This window comes from Thunnus thynnus, chromosome 19 (assembly GCF_963924715.1).
Source record: "Thunnus thynnus chromosome 19, fThuThy2.1, whole genome shotgun sequence".
Classification (NCBI taxonomy): domain Eukaryota; kingdom Metazoa; phylum Chordata; class Actinopteri; order Scombriformes; family Scombridae; genus Thunnus; species Thunnus thynnus.
The window spans coordinates 14386598-14409939 of record NC_089535.1 but is presented as its reverse complement, the minus strand read 5'-3'; the positions used below and the strand labels follow the sequence as shown (position 1 = coordinate 14409939).

Here is a 23342-nt window from a genome sequence, read left to right as displayed (position 1 = left end):
ATATTGAATCATGGCACCAACAGCTCCACCTTGTGGCCATTAATAAAACACCACCAGGCTACTTATCAACTGCCATATCTGTTAAATGTAATATTCCATGGCAACCAAATTCAGCAAAGTTGTACAGATGGTGATGTTGATGCTGTAGCATTTGATATAATTTCACCTGTAGGTGGCGCTACAACATTTATAAATTTACAGCTGGAGCAGGAGCAGCAGCAGCAGCAGCTTTCTACAACAGCACAGAGTTGGCACATGTCTGCCTGAACAATCAATGGGTGAGTTTATGTTTTCTTTGCTTAGCATAGGCAAAATACATTATATTTCCAATCAATTTGAATTGAGCTATATGTCCTTACTTCTGTCATGATAATGATTTGGCACCATGTCATCTGATCACAACATTAAAAATATAAGATATTTTACTAGTATTTTTTTCATTAAGCCTGAGATCTATTCTTTGCGATTCTTATCAAAAAATCTTGATGTTTTGGAGTTTTTGCTCAAATTGTTATCTTGAAGTGAATTTTATTCCGATTAAATATGAAAAGCATTGGAGTAAAATTAAGTTTTGAAATCAGTCTTGCTAACTAGTGACATTTGCATCTGTTTAATACATCTGTACTAAAATAAGCTTCAGTGGCAAGTCAACATTTCTGAGAGTGGACAGGTCCTCCTGGGGACCGCTGACCCAGGGGGAACCCCAGGAGGCAGCAGCTCACTGCAGCTGGTCTGGACTGCTTCTGGGGGGGGACACCCAGGGGGGAAGGTGGGAGAAAGCCCCGGGAGGCAGCAGTCTCTAGGGAATGCCAGAAAGGCAGCACTCACTACAGCTGGCCTTGGTTTGTTCCCTGGTGCAACAATGTCCACCCTCCTATAACAATCCTTATTGCAGCGGAGCAGAAGGAGCCTCCGACTGGACTCTCTGTTGTCTGACCAGGAGGTTGTGTAGGGGGTGTGTAGTGTTGTCCGTTATGTTGAACAACTTCTCCAACATCCTTCTCTCCACAACCAGCTCTAGGGGCTCCAGAGCAGTCTCCAGCACAGAGCCCACGTTCTTTATCAGGTGGTTCAGTTTCTTAAGAGTCACCGGCGCTGATGCTGCTGCCCCAACAGATGGCTGCAAAGGAAACTGCCACAACAGGCAGGTAGAGGATCTCCAACATCTCTCTGCACACATTGAAGGACCTAAACTTCCTCAGGATGTAGAGTCTACTCTGTCCCTTCCTGTAGACTGTAACACACACCCCATCCCCCTTTACCCATTTTACCGTTAATACCATTAATAGACTGAACTCCTTCATGATAATACAATCTTCATGTTCTGCTCTACAGATTCATACAGGTTTCGATGTCTGTATAATCAAAAGTGATCAGTCGGAGGGGAAACGTGGGGATAAAGATGTTTTTAGCCCAGTGACAGAGGTGAAATATTATTACATAAATGTAGTCATTTGTTTCACTATTTAGTAATGTTGTTAATTAATTAGGTAACCTATTTCTCATTGGGTAATTTGTCATATTGATGAGGAAGCCAATCAGTGACCCTGCTGTCGGTGGGATCATTTTTCCCAGAATGCCGTGCAGCGAGTGTGTCACAGAAAATGTGAGTGAGCCAATGTTTACCTCTTGTTTATCTTTTTTTTTCTATCCTTCCTTCTTTCCTCCTTTCTGTCTATCTTACTCCCTTCCTTTCTTTGTTTCCTTCCTCCATCCCTCCTCCTTCCTCACTTCCTTCCTTCCTTCCTTCCTTCCTCCTTGACAAGTGAGTGAAGAGACAGACAGCCAACAAGGGGAGAGAGAGATGAGTATGACATGATTTGTATGACATCCCTAGCTGGAATTGAAACAGGGAAGTTGCGCTTCTGAGGGATGTGCACTAACCATCTGACGACTAGAACGCTCCCTTCCTTCCTGTCTTTCTTCCTTCCTTCCTCCTTGAGAAGTGACTGAAGAGACAAGACGGCCAACAAGGGGAGAGAGTGAGTATGACATGATTCGTATGACATCCCTAGCTGGAATTGAAACGGAAGTTGCGCTTCTGAGGGATGTGCACTAACCATCTGACGACTAGAACGCTCCCTTCCTTCCTGTCTTTCTTCCTTCCTTCCTTACTTCCTTCCTCCTTGAGAAGTGAGTGAAGAGACAAGACGGCCAACAAGGGGAGAGAGTGAGTATGACATGATATGTATGACATCCCCAGCTGGAATTGAAACAGGGAAGTTGCGGTTATGAGGGATGTGCACTGACCATTCGACTACTAGAGCGCTCCCTTCCTTCCTGTCTTCCTTCCTTCCTCACTCACTTCCTTCCTTGCCTGTTCCCTTCCTTTGATAATACTCCACTGCTACATTTATCAGCACTCACTTTAACTACTCCAACAAATGAGGTTCATTTAATTTCATTTATTATCATTTTACATTGGAAAAGCAACTGTCAGTTATCCCCAACTGTACTTCCATTCACATATTGTAGCTCTTTATTTCTAGGTGATTAATGTTTATATTCTTACAAAACGAAAAAGATCTCAGACACAATCTGTACACTCTGTCCAAATCAACAACCCCTCCCCCCCCGCCCTCACCCCATCATCTATAACGAATACGCTAACATGGGAGCTAAATTTTTAGTGCAGTGTTGAAAACCTGTTCACACACACATACAAAATAAACAATCAACAAGTCGCATGTACATCTGTGAATTACATGCTTATTAAGTGTCTGAACTCCTCACCTAAGACACAAGAGGACAGATTAAGCAGGTGTGCATTGTAGGTAATACAAGGAAGGCAGGCGATTGAGGATAAAGTTGACACAGAACAAATTGACTCGGACTGCCGTGTCTTAGAAAACAAAAGCAGGAAATGGTTCAGTTCATAAAACCACTCTCCAAAATAGAAGTTACCAAAAGGTGTGTAAAGGGGAGGAAGGGGAGGAGGGGTGGGGGGTGGGGGGATTCAAGTTTTACACTCCAAGACGTCTCTCACATGGAAGATTTTAGTGATAATGGTGGTGTGCAGTGTTTTTTTCATGGAAAAATCTGGAAGGGCGACATCGAGGAGGACTCATTCACTCGGGATCAGGAAAGAAATCAAGTAACTGGGACGAAATGTTCAGACCCCCTCCCCGCCCAAAGGAAAAAAAAAAAAAAAATAGATGTGACATAAAAAGGTCCCATATTGTCCACTTTTCATCGAGTTTGCCTTCAAATATCACCAGGACAAAAACATGTTTCACAATCAAATGTTTTAAATAAATATAGCTCCATTGATAGAATTTCTTCAAAAATAACCCTTAGAGCAAACTCTCACACAAGAAACTGTGCACCCACCCACCCGACCCCCACCACACACACACACACACACAAACACATAGCGTAACCCTGCAAATGCAAAAATACCGTTGAAAAAGACAGGTGTCTGTTAAAAAACCAGCAAACTGAGACTGACTGGAGGGATTTAAACCAGTTAATAAGAGGAGTGCCAGACTACGAAAGGTCAGTGTAGACTTTGGTAGACATCATTTCTAACATTTTGTCTCCTTTGTGATCATCAGATTAGTTTGATAGAGAAACTTTGAGACCATAACAGTTTGTGTGATCATGAAAAAGACACAAAGTACCAAATAACACCAGGACCAGCTTCTTTTTTTTTTTTAAACAGTAACTGCAGAATTTTGAAAACACTCATTTAAAAAAAGGGATCCAATTTTCGAAGATGTACTAATTCCAGTTACTTTGTCCAATTCAAATTTTCTCTGATCAAATTGATTAAAAAAATAATGGGTCAAGAAAACATCTAGAAAATAATTAAAGCCTTTATTTGGCAGCTACTTTATTATAGAACAGTGAAAATATTTTTAACCCATCAATTTATGATTAAATATGACATTTAAAACTGTGTAATATGGCCCCTTTAAGAGAAAAAGACATACATTAACCCTGCCCATTGCCCGTGTTGACCATTTCAAAGTCCTTCAGCACATATTGGCAGCACATACACATACATACATACATACATACACAAGCATACACACATACACACTCCCACACACATACACAATACTGGTAGTGTGATTCAATCAGTGAAATCTATCTGATGTGTGTCGTGGTTGGCTGCGGGGGGGGAAAAAAGAGTACAACAGACGGGGAGGTGGGCTAAGGTGTCGATGACTGTGACGACGGCAGCCGTGTGCACCAGAGAGGTCAGAAAAGGGAGCGATACAGTGAAAAGGTCCGTGTCCCATTGTACCAGCTGAACGAAGGGTACTGTAGCCCCTGGGTCCCCCGTTTGCACAGACGTCACCGCACCCGAGCGGCTGGGTGGAGGAACTAAAGTGGATGACGACAACTGTCCGTGTTCGACTGTGGTCCAAAGAAGCTTGTCCAGTTCGTCAACAAGACAGCTTTCCCCCCCCCTCCCCCTCACATAAAAAACCATAGCAGCAGGTAGAGCTCAAGGGTCTCCGTCCTCGAGAAAAATAAAGACAAAAAAAACAAAAACAAAAAAAAAAAGAAAAAAAACAAAAACAAATACCTTTCCCCGTCATCCACATGAAAAGCAAGCTATGGAGAATTACCAGTTCTGGGAAGTGGCAGATGTCTTTTTGTTTTATTCTCCTTCCCCTCCTCCATCTTCTTACCCCCTGAATCCATCAAACAACCAAGCAACCAACATTGTCCTCTGTCGTTAGTCTCTCTCTCCCCCCTCCCCCTTCACCCCCCCGTCCCCATTTTTGCACTTCATCCCCACTCCCCTCCCACAAGTCAAACCCTGTCCCCCCTTTTCTCCCTCCTCCTCTCCCAGTCGAGGATGAGGGCAGATCATCGTTCGGGCTCCGACTCCAGGGCCAGCACCCGCTTGCGCTCTCGACACTGCTTCTTGTGGGCGGGCCAGTCCCTCTGCTGGCACTGGGAGCCGCAGTAGCGCGCCACCTGGCAGCGGCCGCAGATGTTGAACTCCCGGAGCTGTGGAAAGACGAGGGACAAGATTATATTATGAGTGCATGTCATCTGCCACTTTAAAATTCAAATAAAAAAAAAAAAAAAATTGTTTTAACTACATATCAACATTTGGAAAGTAGCTGAATTACTTAAAAAACAGCATACAAGATTCAAGATATTTTCCCTTCATAGTAGTAGTTACAGTACGTACCCTCCTCTCAATGAGTGAACAGGGAGGGTAATGACACTCGTAGTATGTGCAGGAGCACTCCTCCTCCTCCACCAGCTCCCCGTTAGCGTTGTAGTAGCGTGTGCGGCTCAGCTCCAGGTACTGCTCCTCCACCGGGTCGGCCGGTACCTGCTGGATGGCCAGCCAGTAGAGAGACTGCTCTCTGGACGAGTAAAGGAAGAAATATATTGCGAAATTAGAAAGATCTCGTATGGCCAGATCTCATTGTACAAACCGAGAGCTGCTCCACTGAAGGCACCTCCAAGCCTGTTTCACAAATGCTTTGCAAGACAATGACAACAAAGTTTATGTTTTCCTGAGGTATTAGTGATGTTCACATTACAGTAGGTATGTTCATAGCCACCTTATTTACACTGGCTGCCTGGTGATTCGATTTACAATCTAAAGTTGTTTACACACCGCACTAGAGAAAGCACTTATCTGGTCACTCAATACTCACTGACTGTAGAGTCTGTAGAGATGCACCATATTGTGTTGACTGCTGTAGTGTGTTCATGATAAATGAAAAGTACATTAATGTAACTGCTTAAAGGGTCAATTCTTGATGTAAACATTAGTATTTTTAATAATGCACCAGGTAGAGGAATCCTTTTGCAAATTACAACATTAGTTATCTAAGAATCTCTTTCATATCCAAGCAAAATTGATATTGTTACTGAATCAATATCAAATCAAGACCTTGTCAATCGGAATAGAATATTGTATAGTCCTGACCAACAGTCCACAACTCAAAGATATTTAGTTTACCATCATAGAGGATGAAAGAAAATATTCACATTTAAGAAGCTGGAACCAGAGACTTTTAGCTTCTTGCCTTAAAAAATTACTCGAAGCGATTAATTGATTGTCAAAATAGTTGGCAATTAACTTTCTGCCAGTTGACTAATCGTTGCAGGTCTATGCACACAATGACCCAGCCTTCGACATCCCTTAATCAAGACCATTCATGCCACTCTGGTGTATTTCAAATTGTAGTGAGCTTTCTTCCTTTAGATGAAACAAACCAGTTCTTAACTTTTATCCACTATTCTCAATAGCACTGAAGTGTCAGCAAACCCAGAAACATTTTTGAACCAATTTTCAATTATCCACTAAATGTAAGCAGAGCCCGATGTGATGCTAATGCAATGCTTGGTTTTTGTGGCCAACAGTCAAACCCCCCCAAAAGTATTTGTTTTAAAATGTCAAGATATGGAAAAAGTATGCAAAACATTTCTTTTACTGAGCAAAAGGCTGTTTCTGTTTTAGTGTTTTCCTGCGGAAAAAATCTTAGTTGTCAGACACAGTTTTTTACATTCCTACAGAGCAACAGAATCATACTTCAGCCTTCAGTACAGTATCATTAATATGTATCTCACCTCTGTTTGCTGGAAATTTCCTCCGGTTTGGGGCTCCAGCCCACTGGCACCAGCCGCAGGTTGTCTAGCCGGTTGTCCACTGTCACAGAGTTGATGTGGATGACTTGAAAACTGGGGGCGATGCCTCCTCTGTGCTTCTCCCTGAGTAAAAAACATGTTTCCAAATCTTTCAGTCAGCCACTTACCAGTTACACAAAACAGCTTCACTAAGATGAGGACATTAATCACTAATGTGGATGCAGGAATGCGAAGCTTTAAGAGCAGAAGTGTTTGTTGTTTCCTTGTTTATTTCAGAACACTTTATTCTAAGGGCTGTGAGCAGGTTTAGTTTAAAGAAGTTATTAGCAGCTCAATCATTTTCACAAATACTACGACGTCAATAAAGAAACTCTGGCCAAAGTTCAATTTATTCATCCATAAAAAGGCAGTTTTTACTGGATGCTGAGAAAACATGGCAAACTACACTCATATGAAAACAAGCAACTGCAGACTAACAATTTGTGAGATACATAGAACTAACCACTGAACTAACCAAATTCCTAAAAATCCTGAACTGATGTGAAGCTTTACTGATACCTGCAGGAAATGTATCTGAGAGTAGCTACAAGCACCAACCTGCACTAGTAGGGATTCAAGTTCTTCTTTCTAGCTCACCTAATGTTTAATGGCTTCTACAGCATTCTTCTTGCAGCTTTAACAGTTTTTGATCAGGCGGTTGAATCAATAATCTCCTACATCTAGATGTTCTACTCATAACGTCTAGTGTGATCTTAATCAAAGGACTCCATCCAGGACACCTGCACAATATGGATGCTTGCCAACACAAAGGCTTGACCCCGGATGCTCCAACAGAAAAACAAACATTCACCCCACACCTGATGTGACGAACAAATGACTTACCAGAGCAGCTCATGCAACGGCCTTCCCGCCCAGCGGCCTTTGCCGATGTCGAAAGCGTAGGCAAAGATCTTAGCTCCATTGCCGTCTGCATCTACCTCCATGCGCGCCTGGAAATTGAATCATTTCATTGTTTAATATCAAGTCTTGTGATTGCAATGAATATTAAGAACGATAACAGCAATACGTGTGATGAACAGAAGTTGCAGTTGAATCCTCATATTTACCTCAAAGGCATAGTTTTCCACAAGCGGTATGTCCTGTTCATCGATCAGTGTGTATTTTGTCTGAGGAGAGAATAGAGAGAGGGGAGTTTAAATTCATGTTGTTGACACCTGAAACAGTAACAGCCACAACTCACAGGGAAGCAGCTACCAGCTTTCAGGGACTGCTCTGCTTTCGCAATATGTAAAACCATTAAAACGAAACATTTCAGGAACCCGAAGAAAAAGAGAAAAGCCAGCAGCACCCTATAGACTCATCATATAGCGTAATGTCAGCTAAATCTACTTATTTCTGTCTTTGCTAGTCTTCCCTCCTCACCTCATAGCCACCTTCAGGCATTCATAAAGATCTATTTGAGCAGTTAAAAACATTTTATTCAATTAATGACACTTAACAACACTAAATTTAAATATTTCGTCAGTCCAGTGGTTGGCAAATGTCATGTTTTTCCAGCAGGAGATGCTTGTCTAAACCACTTCTGTATTTTGGCAACAGCTATCGGATAGGACATTGACTTTAGTTACTCTTTAGGTTTAGAAGTGCCGGGAATCTTTTTTTTTTTTTTTATACCCCGCCCCCTTCCCCATGAAATAAACTATCATGTCCAAATAGGGCTTTGGTGTGTATTTGTACACAATCTAGCTGGGTTGTACAAACTTCAACCTACACTGCTTATCAAATGTGTACAGGGGCCACAATAGTCACAACCATTGAGGGCCACGTGACAATTGCAACACACATAAACAGAAGGAGTATCTCTTTTAGACATGTTAAATCTCATATTAAGAGTAAAATAAGTTGTTTTCAACCTCTTAAAAACACACTGTTTCATTATGAGGTTTTACATCCACCGTATTTGGACTCAGATACAACGTATTTATTTTTTTTAAAAAAGGAGCCAAAGAGACACGTGTAAACTGTGTAATGAGTTACCTGAGCTCCCTGTTAGAAGGTGGGACTCGAGCATAGTGCCACACACACACAGCATGGGTGGTGTTATCCACATACCAAAGGGTGGAAACATGCAATGTGACACTTTGTGTCGACCGCCAGGACTGACATCATGTATATTAGCTGTGTGACAGTCCAGGAGCACTGTCACTCGGCAGGTGGGCAGCTGGTTTGTCACACCTAAACAAAAAAAACTGCTTTTCCACAGTGTGACTGTCCTGTGACACGAGTAGCCTTGGGGGGGCAACTAGTGACCAACATTTAGCCACAGTTTAACACCACCGCTGCCTGTAGCGACCATAAATGCAACTTTAGCGACAAAAAAACATAATGCAAGTTTTCGGCCACAGACAGCTGTTGAGCAGTTCTACCGAGGCTTTGTCACGTTGCACAAAAGAGTCAGTTGATGGAGCATGGCAATGGCTTCCTCATTAGCCGACACTTAACCGTGTAATCCTAACAACACAGCTAGCGTGGCACTGCTAACTGTACCACCGAGCGTAAATATAACATGACCCGCCGCTATAAAAGCAGTCTTCTCTGTTTCTACACTACACGACACCGGTAATGACAAAATAAGGACCCGTGTGTTTACCTCCGTGGCACTATTTAACGTTAACCAACAGCTAACGTATCCCGCTAGGTGCTAGCTAGCGTTAGCTTCACAGCGAGGCTGAGAGCGGCGGCGGCGGCGGAGCCACAGAAACCTCCGCACGGCCGGCGTCTCTAATCCGCTCAAATGCGGCGAAAATCGTTCAACCTGAACCACTCCCGAAACGACAACGGCTTGATAATCGTTAAAGCGTCAGACTAGCACCGACTCGTCACCGCAAAGCCTGTTTTTTCCAGTAGCTTTTGTGATCCCCCGCGGGCCCTCCCCCGGCCGCACATGGCAGCCCTGGGATCCAGCTCACCTTCCCGGCCACACGGCCGAGCCGCACGATCCCGAGCTTGAAATCCGACATCAGGAGGACGGACGGGCGGGCGGTGACAGAGCGAGGCGTAGGATCCCAACCTAAATGGTATTCAGGTTTAGAAACTCGTCGGGGGCAGCCCCTCAGCCCCGCTGCGATGCCAGTTTGCGTTAACTGGTTGAGTGTCTGCCCTGACTCCGACTCTCTCCGGCAGCAGCCTCGGTGACACACCGCTGCTGGCGCAGGAAAGACGAGCGAGCCGCTGGGGGCGGGCCGGTACCAGCCGCTGACCAGATCGTCCAATCAAACAGCACGTTACGACTTCTAATACGACGCATCCGATGATGTTATCCAATAGAAAACGACTATTTTTCAGCACTGCCAGTTTCAGCTATTACGTCATGACACTCTCGTGACCACTTCCAGCCATTTTCGCGCGAAATGTTTGATGGCTCGATGGGATTAGACCATGGCCGTATTATACAATCTTATACATCCATCCGGACCAAACCACTTCATTTCCGTGCTGTTTGACGTCATGGCGTATGACGTTGGCTGCGAATTCAGGCTTGAAGCAGAATTTAGAAAGTATTTTGGGTTTATCCACTGTATAAACAATAAGAAATGTGCACATACTTGTAGATTTTTTTAAGGAAGTATGTTACTTTTCTATTTATTTATTTATTATTACTACTTTTACCCTTTGTTCTGTTGCCATGTTGACTGTATCAATAAATTGAAAGTGAAATCGTGTAATTTATTTTATCTTTATTTCATTATGATGCTTAATTGTTTTCTGTTATTGTATTATTGTCACACATGTTGTAAATAACGCTTCCAATGAATAAAGTGATGAAAAAAATCAGGCTTGATGCAGGACCATTGTTTGCGTACCAACATCTGTATGTAATCCTGGATCAAGTCTCTTGCTGCAGAGGCACAAAAAATAATATAATAAACACAAAAAATGATACAGAAATATAGAGAAAAGTGTATAAAAGGGCAATTAAATGTAAACTAAGCTACTGTATAACTAGCAACAAAGATTTTTAATTAAATGCAGGTATATTTAGATATGGCCTTTTCTGCCCATTTCATGTAATTGATCATAATCTGTTGGCTGCAATTACAATCTAAATCTATGCATGTTTGCACATCTAGCTGTAGGTCACTTTGTTTAAAACAATAAGAAGTAAAAAACAATGAAATATTGATTTGGGGAAATGAGTGTGTTGTTAAAATATCAGATTCACTCCTTTCTTTGAATGTATATTAGACTGTTGATTATTTGTTTACCTTTTCCACTTGGGCTTTTAGTTGTTATGTTAATAGAAATAGAAATTCCAACTTCCATTAATTTAAAGGAATATGATAAACAGTCTCTCGTTAAATATTACTTCATCTTAATTCCCTGTTTAATCTGCCCAGTAAATTGTATTTATTTAGTGCTTTGATGCCTTTCATCCCCACACACTGATGCTTTTCAAACTGGGATAGCAAACCACTGGGGATCCATGATGGGTTATTGTTCTGTTTATGTCTACGGTTTGTACAATCAGCACCTACGGCTGGAGCATTGTGCAGTTGTGGCCTTTTTGGAAAAGAGAAACCTACAAATAAAGATGAGGAAACACATCCCCATAAAGAAGAAATGCAACATGCCACTCAACCCAATTAACTGGGAACGTGTAGAGATATAAATCCAGATTAAGAGTAAAATTTGGAATATGGAGGTATATTAAGGTAGGTTCTTTATCGATCATAATCATTACTATGCACACGTATCACTCTAAATACTCTGATACAGTTTCATCTGGAACCACCAGATGTGCTGTCATGTGTTCAGCAGCATCTCACCCCCTTTTATCACAACACAGCTGCCTGTTGATGAAAGTGAGTTAGCGCCCTCTGGAGATCAATAGCTGTATTACAGAAACTTCCTGACTGAAAATGGAAATGGAAACTTGAGTTCGAGCCTGGTTGGGAAATCTAAAAAAAATGTAAACTTTGAGAGAGTGTTAAGAAGAACTTTAGAAGACTCATTTTGAATTTTAGAAAATATTGTTTGTGTTTCTGATGTTTCTGAGTCCCTCTGATGCCTGCTCATTATTAAATTTATTAATGGATTTAATTGCATTAAGGGGGAAAGAGTAAATTGAGTGTCATTGTCCTTAAAGGGAAGAAGGAACCGTTTCAGTTGAGAAGTTGCCTCTGGTGTGTAAAAAGATGAACAAAAACAACACAATTTTATTATTTATGACCTGTTAATATGCTGTTTGCAAAGTTACATCAGACTAGAGCTGCATCAATTAGTTGATTAATCAATTAGTTGCCAACTATTAAAATAATTGTCAGATATTTTGATAATCGATTAATTTGTTTGAGAAATTTCAAAAGAAAAAAAATGTCCAAATTCTCTGATTCCAGCTTCTTAAATGTGAATATTTTCTGGTTTCTTTAGTTTTCACTGATAGTAAACTGAATTTCTTTGGGTTGTGGACTGTTGGTCAGAACAAAAGTAGACACCTGCGGACATCAACTCGGGCTTTGGGAAACAATGATCAACAATTCTTACCATTTTCTGACATTTTATGAACCAAATCAATTCATCAAAAAATAATCGCTTAATCGATAATGAAAATAATTGTTAGTTGCAGCCCATCAGACATGAAGAAAGAAACTTTTTTTTTGTGGAATTTACACTACAAAATTCAACGAGGTGTACAAAAGAAATAAAAATGCATTACACTTTCTTTTTAACTACTTATTTTTACTGTTTTCCTCTTTTTCCTGTAAATCTCAAGACGGAGAATACCAGTATGATTCATGTGTTTAGATCTTTCTTCCACAACAAACTGAATGCACAGGAAACCCTTGTTCACTTCATGATGTGAGCACCAGTATATCTTGTGTTTACCAGTTTCACCCATTACAAAACATCTTTTTATGTTGGTATAACAATGGCAGCCCTGTGCTGTTCTCATTTCAAAGTGAAATGAATGGAAACCCACCTGACGTTTGACCCAGAGGCCACGACTCTCTCCTGTCAATCACTCATATCCAGTTACCCACAGATGTGGAGCTGGGAGGAGTGGGAGGCTATTCCCTCCTACTGGTTTGAATTTCTTGAGATTCAATCTCCTTTCTCTCAAACATACCTGTAGCTTTAACAGACAGTCTTTGATCTCAGTTCAGTTGGAAAAGTGGATACAAAGAGGACTTTAAAGCCGTTTAAAGCCTTTTTATTTTCCTTTGTTTTAACCTACTTCCCCCAATTATCCTCTTCAGAGTGCTTGACAGAAATAACAGGAAACTTTTAACACCAGTGAAAGCTGAGTGCAAACAACATGTCACAAATCAGTTGGCTGAACTTTGTTCTTTTGTGTTTATAGCTCAGTCAGCAGAAATTTCACTTGAGGACGTTAAAAAAAAAGTCATTTTTCATTTGCTTCCCATCCACGTGAAAACAGAAAATCTCTTCATGGCTTCTACAATCGTCTAAAATAACATATTACACTGTAAACAGCCTAATAATTTAATATTATCAACATGTTATATAGGTTGTTAAGTATTTTAGGATTATACCTGGTGTAATTATAGAAATGAAAACACATTCTTGGGACAGCACCACACCTAATGAACTAGTGATGTTAACATGATCTGAGTAGACTCTTTAGCCCTCCAGCTTACAACTGACAAACATTTTCAATCAACGGGCCTGGCCATCTATAAGGTGAGGCATTTTTTTGTAACGCACACTTAATCTTTCCAGACAAATACTCTCTCTGGAATCAAGCTTTTCCAGACAGGGTGTTTACACACTATTGCTAAATAGAGCTGTCATAGGTGTGGTTTTACCTCTGATCCTCAACTCACATGATGAAACAATGTTTCCATCCATCACACCTGCCCAACCTGGAAAATTTTATTATGCCCCTTAACAGGTTTCCGTGAATTGTGTCTACAAACACAGTGGTGGAAGAAGTACTGAGATCTTTTATTTAAGTAAAAGCAGCAATACCACAATGAGAAAATAGACCATTACAAGTGAAAGTCCTGCATTCAAAATCATACATAAGTAAAAGTACAGAAGTACTAGCAGCAAAATGTGTTTAAAGTATCAAAAGTAAAAGTACAAAATGCAAAATGGCCCCGTTTAGTGTTATATTTGTCATATTTATATCATTGGAATTTTAATACTCATTCACTGACATGTAAGCATCATTTTAATGTTGTCATGGAAACTCTAATGTTTACAACATATACTGCTGGGTATTCAAATGAATAGGAATGCAAATAAATGTAGGGGAGTATAAAGTATAATATTTCCCACTGAAATGTGGTGGAGTAGAAGTGCAAAGTTGATAAAATGGAAATACTCAAGTAAAGTAAAAGTACCTCAAAGTTGTACTTAAGTACAGAATAGAATAAATGTACTTTTTTTTTACATTCCACCGCTGTACAAACATAAGTATAACTCATAAAAAGCTGTATATGAACATAAAACTCCACTGATAGAAAAACCAAAAATCTCGTTTTTAGTTTACTTGTAAAAAAACCCCCAAGAATTTCAGATTCTTTGTTCATGAATCAAAAAACATGATGTGATGTTAGTCAGAATGAAACTGATCAGTTTTTATCTGCAACACATAAAACTTGATATTGAAACAACATCAATTCTTGCTGTGAAATAATCACTGAATAAGAAATCGTACACACACACACACACACACACACACACACACATACTGTATCGGCTAGCAATAAATAATATTTATGTACTCGTCATATGTTTACAATTTCCCAGTGGGATATACTGTTGTGTAGTACAATTACCTCAAGATACTTTGAGTACTACTTGAGGCTTGACTTTAGGACCCAGCTGGAAGTTTGACCAGGTATTACGCGTCCAAAATCAGGTTTTTAAAAAAAAAAAAAAAAAACCTAGTGATAATGAGAAAAGGTGAGGCAGGGGGAGAGAGACATTGTAAATATACAACTTGTTTCAGCATGTCAGGTGTGTGATTGAATATACCTGTGTGTGGCTCATTAGTACAACATGATTAACGACTTATAATGTGGTTTTCACCTGACGCCCAAAACAAACAACTCAATAAACCAGCAGGGCAGAAACCTTTTTTTTCTCTCCCGGCTCTGACCTCTGATGGTCGTGTTACTTCCGTGTTCCGCTCACCTGTTACACCTGTGTCACAGCGCTGTAACTGACTCCAGCTCTGCCGGTGCACCTGTTGCGTTATTGTGCCATGACCGAGGAGCTAAAAACATGCGAGTTAGTATGCTCATCACCGGGTGACCCAAGGGAGACTTTACACACCGTGAGACCCAAAGACATGGATGGTGAGCAGCCTATTTTCTCCGTGTTGAGCGGCGGTGTGAGGCAGCAGCAGGCGGGGGACACAACTGCGGTGACGCGGTGCGGCGGTGGCGGCGGTGGCAACGGAACGACCTCACCGGCTGCGACCACTTCCGACAACGAGTCTGGCATCTTCTCCGGTGAATGTGAGCTCTGTGTGGAGCATGAGTCTGAGCTGGACTGGTACTGCGGCACCGAGCAGAAACTCATCTGCTCACACTGCGCCATCGTAGGGCCTTGCCACGGACACACCGTGACCCCTCTGGCTACCAGAGTTACCGCAGTCAGGGTGAGTGTGTGTGGAGCAGTTCACCTGCTGTATATATGCACCTGTTTACTCTTTTTAAATGCATTACCAGAGCTGTGGCATAATATTTTCAACTTTGGGACGTATTTCCTATATAGCAGGTGCCTTATGGATAAAGTTTTCTTTGCTGAAGTTACCTGCCGGGTTGAAAAAAAACATAGCTCAGGAAAGTTACTTTCACTTCTGTATGAATGGATTTGCCTTCTAACTTCTTTATTTTTCTTATAATGTGCTACTAAGCAGGTTTAAACTCATGTTATCTGCTTTATAAGCTATTATTCTATGTATTCTGTTCTTTTATGAGAGATTTAGCATATTTAACATGAGAAAATGTGGATTTTTCTACTTCAACCACTCTTCAATCACTCTATTAAATAAGGCAGCAGTTGGGAAGTGTGTGTTATTTGTGTTCTCATATTTGACAGTGTAATAAATAAGATGTGTATCTCATAAGTCGTTCTTGGGTGTGACACATTTGCAAGTTGTTTTTTCCTGCTGACTGCTCTGCATGGCATTTTAAGAAGACAGGATTTTCTTGTTGCGCTTCCAGCTGATGATGTTATGTGCTTATTCAAAAAGTGTGTGTGTGTTTTTCACTAGAATCGACTGGTGGATGTGTGTGAGAAAATGCAGCTGCAGGCACTGAGGATTGAAAGGTTTATCGAGCAGACGCTGACAGCCAAAGAGCAACAGCTTCAGGTGAGAGACGCTTCTGATCTCCTCCCACGCTCATTCACATACTAATGATTACAGACACAGTATCAAGCTCAACACCGGTACAACACTGTTTCACACAATGTGTTTTGACAGGTGAAGGCTTTGCAGAAAAGTAAAAAAAGAACATCATGTGCTTTGTGGACATATGTTGGCTTTGTGTATGTGGATACTGAACCCTGTGAAATGTCTATAAAGCAGAAACCAACGAGTGATTGAAATTCCTGCTTGATGAATAACTTCATTAATTATGTCAGCACTACTTTGCATGTGAAACAGTTATTTTGATATCAACAAGGAGGGGAAATAATGAGTAAAGTCATCCAAATAAGGTAAAAAAAAAAATCCATCTCATTCATTGGGGTACAGTTCTTTTCAGTATAAGGAGGTTTCTCAGCCATTGTAATCTTTTTCTTCCACTCACTTGCTCTCTAATTTGATCTCTTTATTCTAAACCTTTATCATAATAAGGTCAATTGTAAATGTATGCATAAGAGGAAAAAAATGAATTTCAGAAAGCTTCACTATGTTCAGTAACCAAATATACCTTGAAATGATATTGTTGTTCTCTTATTTATTTACGTCTCTGATCACACTGGGTGTCTAAATTGATCACAGGTCATGCATGCATAGTTTTCTAGGTAACAAGTCACCACAGAGCAAATTAAACCTCAAGCAAACAACAAAAGCAGGTGATGCAAATACATAGACACCTCATCTAAGCAAGAATCAAATCAACAAACCAACACATGTTTCTGCAACAACATAAAACAAACTTACTTGACACTGTCGAGACAATGTCGTTGGTTAAAAGTCTGGTTGGTGTGTTCGTTTATGGCCAGAAGTGTAAAATGTGTCATTGCTGACCTCCCAAAGGGTTTATTTGGCTACTTATGAGCACCAGAAGCAAACAAAGTGACTCTGTTTGACCCATGTGTTCCTTAATGTTTGATTGTGGGGAAGAGAAAATGCATCTGCCCTCCCGACTAGAAACTCTCACTTTAAGAGCCATTGTGTTTGGTGATCACAGGTCCTCACCTGTAACTGAATACAGCATTATTTAGTGAAAACTAGAGTTGGTCCAGTACTGAGAACAGTCTCGGAAATGCCTCTGATACTGCCTAAAATGCTGGATCGGGTATTAGGGAGTATATGAGTATATGCACTGATCCGATACCATGTAAATTATTAATAAACTTTAAAGTAGTTTCACACCAGTTCTTCTTCCAAAACAGCAGCCTACACAGCAAACTGCACTGTGTAGTCACTGGCAGCTACCGTTCTAGAGCAGCAAAGAATAATTGATTTCCAGTGAATTGTGTAATTTTAGCCATCGGCAAAATGTCAGCAATTTGGAAATATTTTACACTGGAAAGTCCCACCAGTAAAAAGGCAACGTGTACAATATGCAAGGCTTTAGTTTCGAGGGGCGGCACTAGTGTTGCCAGTTTCAACACCAGCAATCTTATAAAGCATTTCTGAGCATTTTTGCAAGATAGCAGTCATATCACATCCATACAGGGTTAGTGGTATACAGCTGTTGAATTTTTTTTGACGCAGTGGTATAGGATCAGTACTCAGTATTGGCCAGTACACAAGTTCAGGTATCAGAATTGGCACTGGGAAGGAAAAAATGGTATCAGAACATCTCTAGATTAAACATACATGAGATGTAGTCAAAGGCCCTCCTGTGACATCACTACAGTCCATCACTCAGTTTTTTATTGTTTTTAATTAGTGTTAAAACAACACATCTTTTCCCATAACACACTTTAACTGTTCATTGTAGGAAAACAAAGGTATTGCCAGTCATGCTAACAACGACTCTATTCTGTTCAGGTATCTGAATAAGTCATGACAGTGACAGAAGCAGCCAAATGGATTCATTCATTTTATTATTTGCACCTGTGCTTTTCTTACTGAGCCTATTAGTCAATTAGTTCATTGTTTAAGTAATTTATAGAGCAAGAATGCCAAATATTCACCAGTTCAGGCTTCTTAATTATGATTTTCTGCTTATTTGTATTTTGTATCAATGTAAATTGAATATTTTTTGGTTTTGGATTGTTTGTTAGACAATTTTAAGATATCAGCGTGGGCTCTGGGAGCTTGTGAAGGGCATTCTTTACTGTTTTGTAGATTAAACAATTAATCAATTGACTGAAAAAAACATTTATTTATCTCATTGCAGTGTTACATGAAAGCCATGTCTGAGAAAAGCGGTGTCTGTTTGATGAGAGTGTATTTTTATTTATTTATTTTTTTAAACATACCTGAGTAACGCCTTTGCCAGGCGTTAAAGCACATCATAATAATTTTAGCTTATTAAGGAATTACATCCACAATTAACCAACAAAAATACACACAGAACATGAACTGCAACATACAGAGTCTTGATCACAAACATTACAGTTAAAAACGTAAACTAAAAAAGAAGTTGCAACTATACTATAAATATAATTAGAGCTGAAATGATTAGTCAATTAATCTATCAATCAGGTTGACTGACAGACAATTGATATTTTTAAAAATGTATCAATTGTTTAAGTCTTTTTTTGTTGTTGCTTTTTGTTTTCAAAAATGCCCCAAACTGTATCGCTTCCTGCTTCTCAAATGTGAAATTTTGCTGGTTTTCTGAGCCTTTGAACATCGTATGTTTTTAACTTAACAACATTGTTTATTGATTATGCAATTGATTTTCCTCTTCATCACAACATCACAAATCCTCTAATATTTCCCCTTCTCTCCCGACTTTCCACGTAGGTATCGGCGAGCAGAGCGAGGGAGCAGGTGCTGGCTCAGGTCACCGCGGCACGTGAAGCCCTGGACGAGGAGGAGCAGCGTCTCCTGGAGGAGGTGCAGAGGGAGGAGGAGCGGGTGGAGCAGTGTCTCCTCACCCAGAAAGCCCACTGGAGCCAAGCCATGGCGAATCTGTCGCAAACACGCTCCCGCCTGGTGCACACCCTGACTCACACTCCAGATGCACAGCTGGCGGTGAGAGACTGGGAAAGTTTTTGCAGGAAGGGAGGAGGGGGGGGGGGGTTCAAGGACGACCAGGAATCATTGTGGGAATATTTGTGGAGAACAGAGGAAGTTGTGCTCAAATAACATCTTTATAATGATCATAAATTACTTAACTACACTAATATCCAGGAGAATAATCACTTGCTTCCTGTCTCGTCTTTCAGATAAGTGCCCAGGAGATAGCTGAAAGGTAATCACGTGCTTGTATATATATATATTTTTATATTTTCCTCAGGACATTCCAGAGAGGTAATATCTCTTCTACTTTTTCTAAATGCGTGTGTTTGTGTATGCAGAGTGGAGGAGGCAGAGGGGGTCGGGGAGCCCTGTGATACAGTCCAGCTCAACATGAACCCAGGCTGCGGTGACAGCAAGCTGCTGAGAGGGCTGTGGGCCACGGCAGTACTGCAGGGACCAAACGGTTAGTATGTTTCTATTCAGTTGTAAACCATCCTGGAGCTTCATGTATACATGACAAGCATCTTTATGGTCATTAACATGCCTTAAAAATTATGAGAATCCAGCAATCCAGGAGAGAAAAGTGCATTTTTCATTCTGATCACTTTTTGTGCATATTATTACAAAACCAAAGAAGATATTACATCAGTTGCTCCCCGACAGAAACAGCCAAAGAAAAACATTTCAATGAGAAAAGTGAAGCCGTCTTTTCATGAAAATATCAATACTACAATCTAAAAATATAAAGTACTGAACACAAAACTGTTAATATAAAAATGTGCTCAAGTATAAAAAAGTCAAAGTAAGGACACTTGTAGTGTCACAATATTGTATATACGGTATTATATTATATGATCATTATTATTAAAGCATGTTGGAAGTATTTTAATGTTTTGCTGGTTGAGGAGGACCTATTTTAAACTACTGTATATACTGTTAGGGAGATTGATCAGTAACAATATATCATATTTTATAAGGTAATATACACTATATGCTATGCTAAGTATAAGCTGCTTTTATATATCTTAAAAGCAACAAGTCTGATTTTAATATCTTACAACACTGGCTCACAGCTCATAAATTACTACTCAATAAAACTAAATTTCACATTATGATTTTCAGTATTTGCCAAAGCATTAAATCCAAATTTAAAGCTTATTCATGAGTTACTGCCTGTCTGGATGGTACACCACTGCAAAGAGTTGAACACAGCAAATAACTGGGGTTATGGCTCGACCCTGAAATTTCATTTAAATATCATATTAATCATATTGTGAAGAAAAGGAACTTCGGTATTGGTGTTCTTTACCGCTCCAGGAATTGTTTTTCTTTTACTGTCAGAAAGAAGCTTGTGTCACAACTCATTTTACCAATATGAGATGAGGCTGATGTTGTATATCAGGCTGCATACAAAACTAATCTTCTTCCTCTCAACATAGTTTATACTAGACTGTGCAGATTTGCTCTTGGTTGTCCTTTGATCATTGTACAATGTATAAAACTATTAATTGGCCCTTTCCCATGATAAGAAGGCAGAGACATTGGCTGCAGTTTATTTTTAAACGTATACATTTCAATTACCCTCACTATTGAAAACAGTTCATGCTACCTTTCTCCTCCAATCAGTTGAGACACTCTGTACAGCTCTTTTTCTGTTCCTGTAGTCTCTAAGTCTATAGCTAAGAAAGTCTTTATGTTTCAAGCTCCCTCTGATTGGAATAATCTACCTGTAAACATTCGACCCATATCATCTTCCCACTCATTCAAACATGCCCGGTTTCCTTATTATGGGATCAGTTGTACATGTCCTTAATAACACCTCTATAATTATGTTTTACAACTTTATTACTCAATGCTATCACTGACATTAATACTTTTTCGTGAATGAATGATCTGTTTGCTCTGTTTAGAGTATAATCTCCTGATTTTGTGTGTCTTATTATTTTATATGTACTGTTTGTTTGTTTTTTCTGTCACATTTGGCATCGTTTAATTATCTTGTAGTTATTTTTGTTTTCTGTGAAACATTTTGTCTAATTGTGCTTAGATTATATTGTTGTTTAGGACCCCCTCGAAAATGAGATGGTACATCTCAAGGGGTTATTCCTAATAAAGAATTTCCCCCCCAAAAAAACAAAAAAGGAACTATAGCTTTCAAATTAATGTAGTGCTCTATAATTGTCTCAAAATTATATAAAAAATGAAAAAGTTGCTTGCCACAAACTTTCTTGTTGACTAGCTGGTTTAAGCTGGTCCAGAGCTGAGTTTCTTTGCTGAGAGGGGATCCCCTTTTTCATTTTTGATTCTACTCTATTGCCTTCACCAGTACCTGACTGCATTATAATCTACTGCTGTGCAGAAGATTTATGATCTTGATTGCCCAACCTTGTACTCAAGTGTAGTTCTTGGGTTTGAGCACAGATGTTAAGGGTGGCAAGAAGTGATCAGTTCAGTGGGCGACCCTCATTTTTGGCATCCTCGAAAGTTGTGACATTACAGTAGACAAAAGATTTAATCGCAGTAAAGAAAATTCTTCAAACCATGATGTCTGCTTACAGTATTACAGCAGTTTATGACATCCATCCTCTTTCTTTTTCCCACAGCTTACGGTTCATCTCATCTAAAGTTTGACGAGCGCACATTGAGCCCTCTCCTGTCCCTCTCTGATGACTTGTGCACTTTGACCTTCCTCCACAAAAAACCCCGCCAATCCCCGCCCTACGACCCTGCACGATTCGACTGTTGGCCCAATGTTCTGGGTTCGCTGTCTATGTCCTCCGGCACCCACAGCTGGGTGGTGGATGTAGGCCAGAGTGGTGCCTTTAAGGTCGGGGTCTGCTACGCCAGCCTGGAGCGCAAAGGCTCCGGGAACGAGTCCCGGCTGGGCTACAACAGTCAGTCCTGGGTGTTGTCTCACTATGACTGGGACTACTCCTTCTGCCACGCGGGGAAGAAGGAGCCCCTGCAGGTTATAAAGAGACCCCAGAGGATCGGCCTGCTGCTGGACTGGCCGAGTCAGACACTGCTGTTTTATGAGCCGGACTCCAGTGCCGTGCTGCACTCCGTCACGCATCACTTCAGCGCCCCTCTGCTGCCAGCATGTGCCGTGACTGACCGCAGTATCACCATACTGCACTAACAGACCACCAACGCTGCCAAAACTACAAATGACCTTAAACATGTGAAGAAATGCCAATGTAAATATGATCAGCAGTTAAACATCCTCCATCTGTGCAATAATGAAACTCCAGCTTTGACATGGCATAAATTTTTATTTATTCTTACTGTGATTCTTTTTTTACTATTTTAAATGGCTAATTTCTTTATCTATTGATCATATTCATACAGTAGTGCTATAACAACAACTATTGTGACTGACGATGATTGTTTTTTAATGAAGTTTTACTATTTGATCTGTGTTAGGAAGCTTCCCGAAGGCTCCATATAAAAAAATATGAATCATACTGATTGATCCAGGACTGTTTGAAATGTCACGTGGCAAAGAAACTCAATATGGAAACTCAACTGAGATCATTTTGTTTTTATGTCATGTGCTCAGTAAACTAATTATTACAATTTGACGATTTCATTTCCTGACGCTGCAGTAGATATTTCAGTGAATACACAAGGTTTTGTTTTGTAATTTCCTTTACTATAACATTTTTCCAGAGATGAAGAGTTTTGAGTTTGTCCTTTTCTGACACAGCAAGGTTTTCTTTTGCGTGCATGTGTCAGCTGGGATACATCACATATCCAGTTTGCTGGTAGGGACTCAGCAGGAAGATAAGATATGTTAACAGAGCGAGTGAAACTTGATCTTGTTTTGTTAAAGGGGACATATCACGCTTTTCATCATTTTCTATCATTTATATACTGTTATAATGTTAGATGTCAAACAAGTTCCAAAACTTGAGGTGAACATATGTAGAAATGCTTCATGAAAGTGAAAAACCCGGGCTTCAGGCTGCTCTGAATGCTCCATTTGCAATATTACTTGTACTTCCCCATCGAACTGGTGTCCGATTGTTCACACGTACCCGTCTGTTCCATAGTCTTTGTTGCTTAGGTTGTTCCACGGGTTGTTCGCATTGTCCACCTGCATATTTAGGATCAAACATAGTATGGATGTATTTGAGAAGTTGACATTTTGAGTAAAGAACAAAAGAAAAGAGATGAAATTCTGCTATTGTATGTCAACGTATCCTCCAGAGCTGAAGCTGGCCAATCAGAACAGAGAGGGCTCATCAGGAGGGGGTCTTAAAGAGACAGGAGCTGAAACGGCCTGTTCCAGACAGAGGCTGAACTGAGGGGCTGCATAAAGAGCCATTATAAGATACATAAGGAGTTTTTTTGAACAGTAAATCATACAAAGATATTCCAGTAGAGTCCCAGAATAAAAATATAGACCTTATATGTCACCTTTAAAATC

The 23342-nt window shown here is 40.3% G+C and overlaps 2 protein-coding genes across 3 annotated transcripts; one reads left to right on the top strand and one right to left on the bottom strand.

Moving 5' to 3' along the window:
* Positions 1-2390: 2390 nt before the first annotated feature.
* zmynd19 (zinc finger, MYND-type containing 19) lies at positions 2391-9801 on the bottom strand. 2 transcript variants are annotated; one of them, XM_067574908.1, is made up of 6 exons: positions 9537-9801; positions 7674-7733; positions 7450-7556; positions 6550-6690; positions 5153-5333; positions 2391-4965 (listed from the first exon to the last, which is right to left on the bottom strand). In XM_067574908.1, the coding sequence occupies exons 1-6, from the start codon at positions 9585-9587 to the stop codon at positions 4822-4824; spliced, it is 684 nt and encodes a 227-aa protein (XP_067431009.1). In that variant the 5' UTR covers positions 9588-9801; the 3' UTR covers positions 2391-4821. The 2 variants fall into 2 exon arrangements, with proteins under 2 accessions (XP_067431009.1, XP_067431010.1); XM_067574909.1 differs by lacking the exon at positions 9537-9801 and adding an exon at positions 8605-9349.
* A 4860-nt stretch (positions 9802-14661) lies between these two features.
* bspry (B-box and SPRY domain containing) lies at positions 14662-23318 on the top strand. The gene is made up of 6 exons (XM_067574892.1): positions 14662-15199; positions 15818-15916; positions 18695-18925; positions 19120-19145; positions 19252-19376; positions 21517-23318. The coding sequence occupies exons 1-6, from the start codon at positions 14801-14803 to the stop codon at positions 22050-22052; spliced, it is 1416 nt and encodes a 471-aa protein (XP_067430993.1). The 5' UTR covers positions 14662-14800; the 3' UTR covers positions 22053-23318.
* Positions 23319-23342: the final 24 nt, after the last annotated feature.